The sequence below is a fragment of the Drosophila grimshawi genome, unplaced genomic scaffold, assembly GCF_018153295.1.
Source record: "Drosophila grimshawi isolate 15287-2541.00 unplaced genomic scaffold, ASM1815329v1 contig_1377, whole genome shotgun sequence".
NCBI lineage: Eukaryota > Metazoa > Arthropoda > Insecta > Diptera > Drosophilidae > Drosophila > Drosophila grimshawi.
In genome coordinates this window covers 24127105-24138505 of record NW_025062900.1, presented here as the reverse complement: position 1 = coordinate 24138505, position 11401 = coordinate 24127105, and the positions used below count along the sequence as shown (strand labels likewise).

At 45.2% G+C, this 11401-nt stretch overlaps 1 protein-coding gene across 1 annotated transcript; it reads left to right on the top strand.

Moving 5' to 3' along the window:
• The first annotated feature begins 4753 nt into the window (after nt 1–4753).
• LOC6566941 (opsin Rh5) lies at nt 4754–7047 on the top strand. The gene is made up of 3 exons (XM_001993349.3): nt 4754–5864; nt 5948–6294; nt 6351–7047. Exons 1-3 carry the CDS (start codon nt 5605–5607, stop codon nt 6917–6919), a joined length of 1176 nt encoding a protein of 391 aa, XP_001993385.1. The 5' UTR covers nt 4754–5604; the 3' UTR covers nt 6920–7047.
• Nucleotides 7048–11401: the final 4354 nt, after the last annotated feature.

The following is an 11401-nucleotide window of genomic DNA, read 5'->3' as shown; positions in this document are numbered from 1 at the left end:
ACTTTTGACAACACGGCCATACGAAGCAAGTCAATATATCGATAGGTGCACATAATAAACATTATCGATAGACAATGTATGCAACAGCTATAATGGTGTCGGTATGTTATCTGTCCTAAAAGAAACAGGCAATCAGCTGTTAAATTCATTCGTTTTTTTATGAACTTAACTAGAATTTTTACATAAACAATTTTATTGCAGCAGACCAGTGCTGCTTCAAGGTGCATTACCAAAATAAATTTTTCAATACATTGCAAAAGTAAGAAACAAGTCGGCAGCTTTCGTAGCAACAATTTGCTGAGCACTGTAAAACATTTTAGCACATGATAAAGACACTGAGATACCACAACAGCTGGCCCCTGGCGAGTAGTTTCTGTTTTGTGCTGTTTGCCTGGTAAAAACCGAACCGAAAACCGAACGTGTCTGAAAAGTCTGGCACGGTCTGTGCACATGGGTCGGACACACACCTGCCAGCACATGTGCTGCAATTCTTTCCCCAACTTTGTTCAATTTTGGCTGGCGCTGTCGTTGAATTTCATGCGCCGCTTCTGACTCTGACTGTGACTGGTATGCTGATCACAGATAAGGCAAGGCAGCAGCAACACTCAAAAATTTCCCATGTTTTTTTGACTGAGTAAAATGTTGTGCTTACTAATTGGTCGGTTTCAATGGGGGTGGTTAATCGATTTAAAATACTCTGAATGTAGTTAAAGTTGTACATAATGTGCGCAGGCAAAGATGCATACATTCTATGTACATTTTTATGTGTATGTATTTATGTGTGCATGTGTGTTTGTACATGTGCATGTGTTTCTGCATTACGAACCTTATGCGCAATGATGGCATATTTTGTAATCAACACGTGCTGTGCTGTGTGGGCGGAGGCCTAACAACCACGCCTACCGTACAAATTAATTTGCAAGAACTGTTCTCCAGGCCCAGGCGCTGTTATCATCCAGTTAGCCTTATCAACAACTGGAATCGACTGGTCGGCCGAGGGTTGCGACGTGGTGACGGCCCATACAATTGGACTAGTTTAGACAGCGCCCACAAAAAGGCCGATTGGACAAAGCAGGAAAAACGAGACCCCGCCAAAAGTGAATTCCCTCTTTTTTACCAAGCGAACAGCGAAAATAGCTAAACGATGTCTCAGCACATTCAACACTGGTGGAGAAGGTGCGGCCAAGTTGTGTGTGCAAGCGAGATGGCAGCTGTTACAGTGGCAGGGGTTTGGTTCAATTGCCATGTGACTGGTCGTCAGTGTGTGTGTGTGTGTGTTTGTGTGTGCGCATCAGTGTGTGTGTTTGTGTGTGTGTGTGTGTGCGTGAGTCGTTGTGTTTGTGAATACTGAATGAATGTCGCTGTTGTTTGCTCTTTTGCTGAGTACTGCGCTAAGTAACAGCCGTTTAAGACGAATATTACTGGCAGACTAGTTAATTGTTTGCAGTGTCAACTGAGTTAAAACAGAGCTGTTAGCACTGTGCAAGCGCTTATTCTTTTTTTTATTTTTTGTTTGACAACTCGAACAGGTTATCGCCCTTTGTATGCCATGAAGGTGAATTGTGTTTGTGTGTATGTTTATGCGTGTATGTATGTATGTTCATCACTAATTGGGGGCTTGACTAGCAGTATAATTTGCAAGTGGCTCTAACGCCCCATAGATGGCGCTCTGGCAAATTGCAAGTTTCCCCCGGCCAAGCTCGACAATTACGTTCGACAAACAGGCTGAATACGCCCACAAATGCGCCCGGACATGCCCCCAGAAACTTGCCAAGCGTCACAAAACAAAAAATCAAAAAAAAAAAACCAACTCTGAAGCGACAACAAAGTGGGTAGAAAAGCAGCAGCAGCAGCAGCGACATGTTTGTTTGAATTTCTAAGGCAAACAACAGAGCTCTGTGCACCCCCTCCCTCTCCTTTGGGCGGGCACACAGACACACACACGCACACACATGTTGCAGCAGTCGCACGAACATTTTGCGGAAATTTGAGTAGTCATTTTGTTTGCTCACATCACAGGCCAACAGAAAAGATGCCAACAATTGCGATTTGTGACTACAACTACAACTATGACCGACCAAACGAACGAACGATAAGATGGTTGTGGCTATGGTTGTTGTATTTGTTGCCGTTGCTGTTGCTGTGTCTGCTTTATATGACTGTGGAGGGGGCCGGCTGACTAGAAATTGAAATTGAAATTGATTGCAATGGCGCCTTATAATCATGGCCCCCGGCAGCGGAAGCGACACATTGGGGGCCCGGACATTTTGTTTTGTGCCCGTCATTTTGCTTATTGCACAAAACTTAGCTAGGCTCGCAGCAAACCTGAGCAGTGCTCGGGCCGCCAAAACGCCGTCGTCGCCACTACCGCTGCCGCCGCCGGCAACCACACAACTACAAATAAACTAGCGTTAACTAGCAGTCCGCTCAACGCTCAACAACTAACAACAAACAAACAAAGCGAGAGCAAAAAAAAACATCTATTATTGTGGGCGTTCAACGTTTTCCCACATGCATACTAACAGGCAAACAGCACGCTCAGTTGGAGATCGTTGCCGCTGTTGCTGTTGCGTGCCCCAACAAAAAAGATAAAAGACAAACTACACACACACACACAAGTGTCTGTACATATATAACGTATATATGTTTGTATATATTCATGTGCGTGATTGTGAAGAAGCTGCCAGAGGCGAGAACCAGTTTGTGTGCGTGTTGTTGTTGTTGGAGCTGCTCCAACGCTCTTCTTTGTAAGTGGTCAGTGTGTGGTCAGCATTTGATGATTGCCTTGACTATTTTTTTTTCAAAAAAGTCACCCTACTGCTGCAGCAGAATCTCTTACCAGGCGCATAGTACAAATATGTAGGCTCATTTGTCGCCAATGGGGCATAACTGAAGAACGCAGACTATTGTGTGACCCAAGTGTAAAAGATTTACATAAATGATGTACACACTAAAGGCAAGTAGCAAAGAAGCAAGCCAAATCGAAAAGAAGCATTACAAAAGTGCACAAAATGAAGCCTATAAAGTATTTTGATATATTTATTGTGTAAATGGCAAACTGACTTGTTGAACTTTCAGAATCAGTTAGAAAATGTTTGATTGATTTCGTTTACTCCTACTACTACCAGAGTGTAGTAAACATAGTACAAAAAATAAGAGTAAACAGAAATTCATATGATATAGATACAGATCTGTGTGTGCTTAGGGAAGGAGTAAGTTTCAAAATTATTCTGATTAACTTAGAGACAAGTTAATATTCTCGAAATTCGTAATCACTATCGATAAGCATCGTGCACAAGTCCCGTTCCGGGTCAGAATAGATGGGAGCTGTTCGTATTTACGATTTACGCTGTTGCCGCCTCAGTTTTGAGCGGCATTGGGGCCATTGAGCTACTTGTTGCTTGGTTGTGTGCGCCTGTTCACCAAACTGGATTTTGGGGCCTGACTGACCGCACAATTAAAACGGGACGGACATGCATATTGTACATAGTACATACAATATTACGTATCCGCTGCAGGCGTTGACACTCGAGTGGCAAATTTGGTGTGGCAGCAGCAACAGCACCACAACCGAAACGGCAGCGTCAACAATCGTCAACGGTCGCTGTCGCCGCACGTGTGTTGAGTGTGGTTAGTTACCGTTAGAGGGCAATAGCGGCAATTAGTGAGTAACCTTAACCTTAGCTTCCAAAAAAGCTCAAATCACAACCTGTGCTATGAGGCGCCCAAAAATTCAGAGCAAGTGTCTGCGGCTGCCAAAATGCGTTGGCTGCCCAAAAAAAAAGAAGAAAACGCCAAAGCGAGAGTTCATTTGAATTGGTTGGTTGGTTGGTGTTGCCACGCATCGAGTGAATCGTATTCGAGCACCCAACTCTCCCCCTCATCCCCTCATACCCTCTTCCATCGACCATTGCACTCCAAACACAACGTAAACTTGTTTCACGCCGTTTTTCAAGGCCATCCGAAAATGATATCAGCTGCTTATGTCATAAACTTTGTGCTCTCTGACTGACAAAAGCATTCGCCAAATTTTGCTTTGACCCACTGACTGCCGCCAAGTTTGCCAAAATTTCGCAATTCGCTGAAAATCCTTGAGTTTCAAGGTGCGTCCTTCACTTGGCAATGGGAACGGCCTCAAATTACGGTCAAGGCGACCGAACACACGAACGAACTAAGTCAAGTAAGCGAGAACGATAACAAAAACGAGAACAAATCGTTCGTTAGCCTTGTGTTCTGGCAAATGCGGTACACAAACCAAACTACGGCATATCTTTATTTGAAAATGCCCAGACAGCGGAAATAAAATATATCAAATCTGACCCGTTTAGGAGTGCCAAAACTACAGATTAAGAATTCAGGAAATTCGAAATGAGACCCAGTTCAGCAGAGCTGGCCACATAATTAAAGTAGGTGAGAACAGTTCAACGGTTAGTCAAGTACAAATAAGCATGTTTGTGTGTATATCGTAATGGCGCGTTGCTGGGTGGTAGAGCGCACAAGGTTTCACTTGGTTACGGATATACAACGCAACAATAACAACAACACAACACTACAACAACACAGGCCACTACGCAAACACAAGCAAATAAGCATATACAATATAAAAAATGAAAAAAAAAAGTTCTTGTTCTCGGCAGGGTCATGTGTACGATGTTTTCTGGCCGCCTAATGAAAATGTTGCTGTTCTTGTTTTTTGTTGCTGCAGCACACGTTTGTTGTACAAACAACCAACACACAAAAATCCTGTCAGTCGTCAACACTTCGTCGTGAAGGTGGGTCATTGTGAAATGACAGCGCCGAACCAACCAGGCGCACAGCACACCGCCACCAGCGGCGGCAGTCGCATGCAACGCGCAAGCGAGATGGCGTGTCTGTGACATGTGCCAATGGCCATGTGCGCGCAGTTAGAGTGGTCGTCTCGCTCTGGCGCTCTGGAACCCCTGCTCGTCGTACTGGGCGCCGGTGCGCATTTTTGCGTTTGAAAGAAACAGGTCGAAGCACGCAAAAGACCCGCGGAAATGGAAATGCTGCTGCTGCTCGCTGCTTGTCGGCCGGCGACAGCTGCGAGGCACGTGTGCTCGTCATCGCACCCAAATACAGTTGCCAGCTGAGGGCTGCTGTGCTCCTGTTACTTAGTGTCATATTTCGCACAAAAGTTCGTTCGTATTTTTCTGCTACAATTTACGATTTAGACGAGAGAGCGAGCGAGAGCGAGTGAACGAGCCGCGCTGCCAGAGACGTTGGAATTTGAATTTGAATCCCAGTGGCGAAGATGTCGAAGAAGAAATTAGATATGTACATATGTAGTACACCTATATACATATACATACGTATGTGTGCACATTCGTGAGTAATTTGAGCCGTGAAAAAATGTCTTAAGACGCGGATAAGCGCATTTAATCCAGGCTAAGTGCGCTCGAAGACACCGCGACAATTTTTAATCACCTTAATTAAATTCCATGCCCTCACCCAAGGAGCACTATAAAAATGCCGTTGCCCAGCATGTCAGATGTCAGCCAAAAGGCGAGACGTCAATGGAGAGCATGTGCCTCCACCGAAATTAGTCGGCAACTAAAATAGTTCAAGTGAAAATCCTCCGACAAAATGTATCTCGGCGGGCAGGACAATTTGGCCGGTCCGCAGTCGTATGCGAGTTTCCTGAACGATAGCTCGGGCGATGCAAGTGGCGCTGTGTTGCCCTTGGGCCAGGACTATCCGGCGGAGTATCAGCACATGATACTCGCTCATTGGCGTGGCTTTCGTACGCCTCCCATTTACCATCGTGCCGGCCTTTACATTGCCTACTTTGTGCTTATGATCATCAATATTTTTGGCAATGGATTGGTCATCTGGATATTCACGACGTGAGTTTTGATTTTTAATATTTTATGCTATATTTGTAAATATTTTTCTTTAAAAAAATAACTATTTTCTTTCTTGCTCTCAGTTCCAAGTCCCTGCGCACGCCCTCAAATTTGTTAATTTTAAATCTGGCCGTTTTTGATCTGTTCATGTGCACGAATATGCCGCAATATTTGATCAACGCTGCCGTTGGCTATGTGGTCGGTGGCGAGTTGGGCTGTGACATCTATGCGGTATGCGGGGGCATTTCTGGGATGGGTGCCTCGATAACAAATGCATTCATTGCATTCGATCGCTATAAGACCATATCGAATCCAATTGATGGCCGCTTGAGTTATGGACAAATCATTATGTGTATTATGTTCACCTGGTTGTGGGCAACACCATTTTCGGTGCTACCCTTTTTTCAGATCTGGGGCCAATATAAGCCAGGTGAGCCATTGAATCCTCCAGTTTAGTTATGCTATTTATACGTTTATAATTTGCAGAAGGATACCTGACGACTTGCAGTTTCGATTATTTGACAAACACCGATGAGATTCGCTTGTTTGTGCGCACCATATTTGTCTGGTCGTATGCCATACCGATGACAATGGTTCTTACTTCATATTATAAGCTATTCACCCATGTCCGCAGCCATGAGAGGATGTTGGCTGAACAGGCCAAGAAAATGAATGTGAAATCTCTCTCGGCAAATGCGAGCAACGAATCGATGAGTGTGGAACTGAGGATTGCCAAAGCAGCACTGATTATCTACATGCTCTTTGTGATAGCCTGGACGCCGTATTCTGTGGTCGCATTGATTGGTTGCTTTGGGGAGCAGCAGTTGCTGACGCCATTTGTTACCATGGTGCCTGCATTGGCCTGCAAAGGGGTGTCCTGCCTCGATCCCTGGGTGTATGCCACAAGCCATCCCAAGTATCGCCTCGAACTGGAACGTCGGCTACCTTGGCTGGGCATACGGGAGAAACAATATGCTAGCTCTGGCTCCACAGGCGGACAGGAGAGTGTGGCCAGTGTGAGTGGCGATACGCTGGCTATGAGCGTTCAAAACTAATGGATTTGACTTGGATATGGATATTAATTAGGGATAATAATACAGCTATAGACTATATCTCACACGCAATGAACTGCAAAGAGTTCCAAAAATAAACAAACCAAAAAAAGTTGGCATTCAAAAATCGACTCTGTCATTTTGCACACTTTGGGAGGGATAACAATAAGAAAAGGATCGATAACTTTAGCGATCGAAGGTAGCAAATGCCTTTGCACTCGAGCAATATTCACTATGGCAGAGCCAGCATCAGCGGACATTGTCCACACAGCCTTTTTAAAGATGCCCAATCAATGGACAGCGTTTCAACCACCACCACCACTCACTCGCACATCGTGTGCCCAGAAGGCAATTCAAATTTTCTCATTTCTCATTCGACAAAAACATCGCGACTGCGCCAGTTGCAATCGCCAGTTGACTGTGGGCCTCAACAGCAGCAGCAGCATCAGCACCAGCACAAGCAGCAGCCGCAGCAGCAATGGAAGTTGAAAAAGTTGCGCTTCTTTGTTGCTTGCGCACTTCCAACCAATCCGAGTGGCCAACAGCAGCGTTTCAATTCAGCGAATGTTCCACACGGTAACAGGCGAACAGAGCGCATAGCAGCCGTTTACAACATTTCTACAAAAAAGTTGAAAGCGTGATTGGCTGAGAAAAGGCAGCAGCGAGTGATTGGATTGTGCGCCAGTATATGTGTGTATCTGTGTGACGCGCACGATAGACGGCAGGAGAGTGAAGCGGATGATTGTGAGCAGCATTCACTCGTGCGCCAGCAACATTCAGTTGAGTTCAGTTCTGTTCAGCCAAATAGACACCGTCGTCGACCAACCAACCAAGCGCCAAACCCAACACAACCCAACCCGACCCGACCACACCAAACACGAGACTCGTCGAATTCGACTACTCATCGCACTGGGGCCGGGGCTTCTTCTTGCTCTTTAAGAAACAACAAACATTTTTACTAGGTCTGCATGAGATTTAGCAGCATGCTCGTTCACACAGCACGATTAGATTTTCAATGAAAACTCAATAGAAATTATGTTAGAAAGCTAGCAACAGGTGCGAGTGAGATGAATATATACGTGTAGACAAATGTGAATAGAAGTGATGATTGTGTGTGTGTGTATGAGTATGTGTGTGTAAGAGTGGGATTAGAGATGTTTCTGCCGTAGCTGAGGCCTGGGCTGCTGCTGCATTCGCTTGATGTGCTCTGTGCTCCCCATTGTCGGATAATCCAATTTGCGCACTCAATTCATTCAAACTGCTTCCAAACACAACGTACTCATACTCATACTCATACTCATACAGTGTGTAAGAAGCACACACGCTAATGGGCTGTGGGTCTCTTGTACGATTCGACCGACCGATGCCAGTTTGGTCGCTTCCCTTGTTGTCTGAATGGAGAGACTGGCCGACTTGTTGCATGTAATAATAATAATAACGAACGAAACGGTATCTCGTAGCTGTTTAGTGGATGATTAAACTGAATTTAATCGTTTGCGAACAGGCGCACAGCACTCGACGACCGGCGGGTTGCAGTTTATTTTTCGAAATTAAAACGATTTCAAATTGCCGCCTACCCAGCAATGTTGCCAGCACCCAGCTGTTGTCTCGCTCGCACTGCAGCGCTGAGCGCTGAACGACGAGTGTTGTTGCCAGTTGCCAATTTGCAGTGGTGGTTGTTAGCAGCGTTGATTGGGCTGCTGCCAAGGGGAGGCAAGGTAACAGGGGAAACACACACTCACCAAATACCTTTCCAGTTTGGCAAACTCGCCGAAATTCATTATATCGTAGAATTTGAACACTTGCTTGCGCATGACTGTTTGCAACTGGGCATAAATGTTTATTAGTTTGCTACTCTCTCGCTTGCACTTCACTTTCACAACAGTCGAGCGGCTCACTTGCACTCATTTAGACTCACTGTTTTCTCTCTGTCTCTCTTTTGCTGGCTCTGTAGTGTGGCCCATTAATCGTCTTGCTATTATTTTGGCAATCCTAATATGTAATGCCAATTCATGGGGTGGGCGCCTGTTAACTAGCAGGCAACGAGCGCGCCAAAATTAACATGACGAAAATCGATAGGCAGACATCAAAAATGCTCGCTACGCCCATTGCTGTTGCTCTGTTAGCATTTGAACGTTAAAAATTCGATTTTATAGAATGCAGCAACGCCCACAAAGGCCAGCCACACAATAAAGCTGGCAGCCGGCAGCGTCTGCCCCGCTTCAGCTATAGTGAGACAGACAGAGAGTGAGAGAGAGAGTGGATACCCCGCCAGTCGTGTACCTCCCCCCCAACAAGTTGGGGTAGTGGTAGGTAACAGCGGCGTCGAGTTCGACTGTCTATGTAGCTAACAGACCAGCAGCTACGCATTCTGCGCGCCTCTTAGTTATTATGTCAGATCTGCAATGCGCGACTATAAAATACGTAGTCGGCCTCTGAGAATTTATTGACTCGCCGCCCCCGGCAACGGGTGTGAGTTATAAAATTGATGGCATAAACTGTCATGAATTTATAAATATGAGCAGGCCACACTGGCGGCCAGGCGTTCGTCTTTCGCCAATTGCTGTGCGCCTGCTGTTAATTTTCGCTTGTATGTTGGTAACATTGTCATTTTGAGTACTGTCTCTCGCCGCAAGTGCGGCCGCAGCTGCCGCTCCTGCTACTCTGGCAACGCCGCTGTTGCCCGTTCATTCGCACCTGCAGGCTGCAGTGCGCATGTTAAGTAAAACTGCCGGCTATGTAAATAGCAACACACACACAGCAAATAAGTAGATACTTTTTTATTTTCATTTCCCCTGGAGCTTGTGTGCACTCCAACAAACTGAACAATTTGTCTACGGAGGCAACCTCAACCTCAACATTCTTGCGGTTTCGTGGCAGTGTTGTCGGGCTGCCATATTCGATCGCTGGACGCCACGCCACAGCATGTTGGCCCTCGTGAGCGCTCTGGCAACCCTGCTGCTATTGCGTTGCCCCTCTGTCGGCACGCTCTACTCCAAATGCCATAGCATTCCAAGCATAACAATGCCGTCTGCTTTGCGCTGCTAGCCTGTTCGGGCAAGTAAGTGAAATTTCATGCAAAACCATTCTTCGGACATTTCAAATTCCCCGCATACTTTTGTGTCGCGATACGTATTTTTTGTGTGTTGTGTGTTATTTTTTTCTCTCTTTTTTTTTGAATTGCGTGACCATGACGTTTGAGTTTGATGTGTGTTGAGCTACTCAGTGTTTGGTTTGACGCCGTGACTGGGGCAGTGTTCCATGATTGTTGTTGCTCTTTTCTGATTTTCAAAAATGTGTTATCATCTACTGTCAGTTGTTGTGCGTCACCAACTAAGTACTTGTACTTGTACTTGACCTACCTTATCTATTACTTTTTGTTAGTAATTGTCTTTGCCCTAATAAGCTATATCAAAAGACAAACAATTATTTCTTAATATTAATCACATCTTTCTTTATTCTTATTACCCACAACTTGCCTTGCATACCCTTATTTTTGTTGATTGCCCCTTTGAAACTAACGTATTCCATGGCGAACCGCTTGCAGCATGTTAGCAGCCATCTCCATGCAACATGCAACAAAAACATAACTCAAGGCCAACTTCTTTCATTCACTTGGAACAGCTTGAGCTTTCATTGATTGCAAATGTAAATTGTTGTATTTACGCATGGATGCTGGCCAAGACGACTCCTTAAATTCAAGGTGCATCGCTTGGGATGGCCCCCAATGCGATTTGGAGTAGTTGACAGCATTTTGGGGCAGGGCAGACTGCGAGACCGTAGATGCACTGGAGGCATACGCGTTGGGTTTGTCGTTGTGGTCGTTTGGGTGGAGTTGCTCCAACTTGTGAGTTAGACGCACTATTGTCCTCTGTAAATCCTCATTGTAACAAGCGCGCAGAATCATTGTCTTACGCATACGTCGCCCTGACTCTCCCGTAAAGTGCATATAGCGACAACAATAAAATCAGCAAAAAAAAAATAAAATAAAATAAGAAGAAAAAAGTCCCAATGCAAAAAGTTGCCATAAAAAGAAGCCACGAGAAATGTCGTCGCATCGCTGAAAGTCGCTTTGCAAGGCGTCGCCCCAAAAATAAATGCAATGCGCTCCCCACATACTTAGTATACATCCTACACACACACACACACACACACACATACATACACACACACACATTCAGAGTAGTTGCCTTTGAGATCGCAACTCGTTGATTAACTCAGTGTCCCAAGTTCATTGGCCGAACTCAAGGCGTCGTCGCAACGTGGAACAGGAAATTGAGAAAAAATTTACGAACAAAATAAAAACATCGCAAGCAAAAACAAAAGCAAAACCCAGATTGAGTGTGTCTTTAAAGTTCTGTGCTCCCATAGCATGTTTCACTTTTGCTCCGCTTTTGGTCACAGCTTCCAGCACAGTTCGTTCAACAAGGGCATAAAGAAGCCACGAGCTGTTCAATTTATACTACTCATTTTTTGTTTCATTTT

What these genes read in the sequence shown, in the direction of transcription:
- LOC6566941 (XM_001993349.3), top strand. Translation starts at nt 5,605, where the DNA reads ATGTATCTCGGCGGGCAGGACAATTTGGCCGGTCCGCAGTCGTATGCG. An exon ending in GTCATCTGGATATTCACGAC is followed by an intron (nt 5,865 to 5,947) that starts GTGAGTTTTGAT and finishes TCTTGCTCTCAG; the next exon opens with TTCCAAGTCCCTGCGCACGC. An exon ending in CTGGGGCCAATATAAGCCAG is followed by an intron (nt 6,295 to 6,350) that starts GTGAGCCATTGA and finishes TATAATTTGCAG; the next exon opens with AAGGATACCTGACGACTTGC.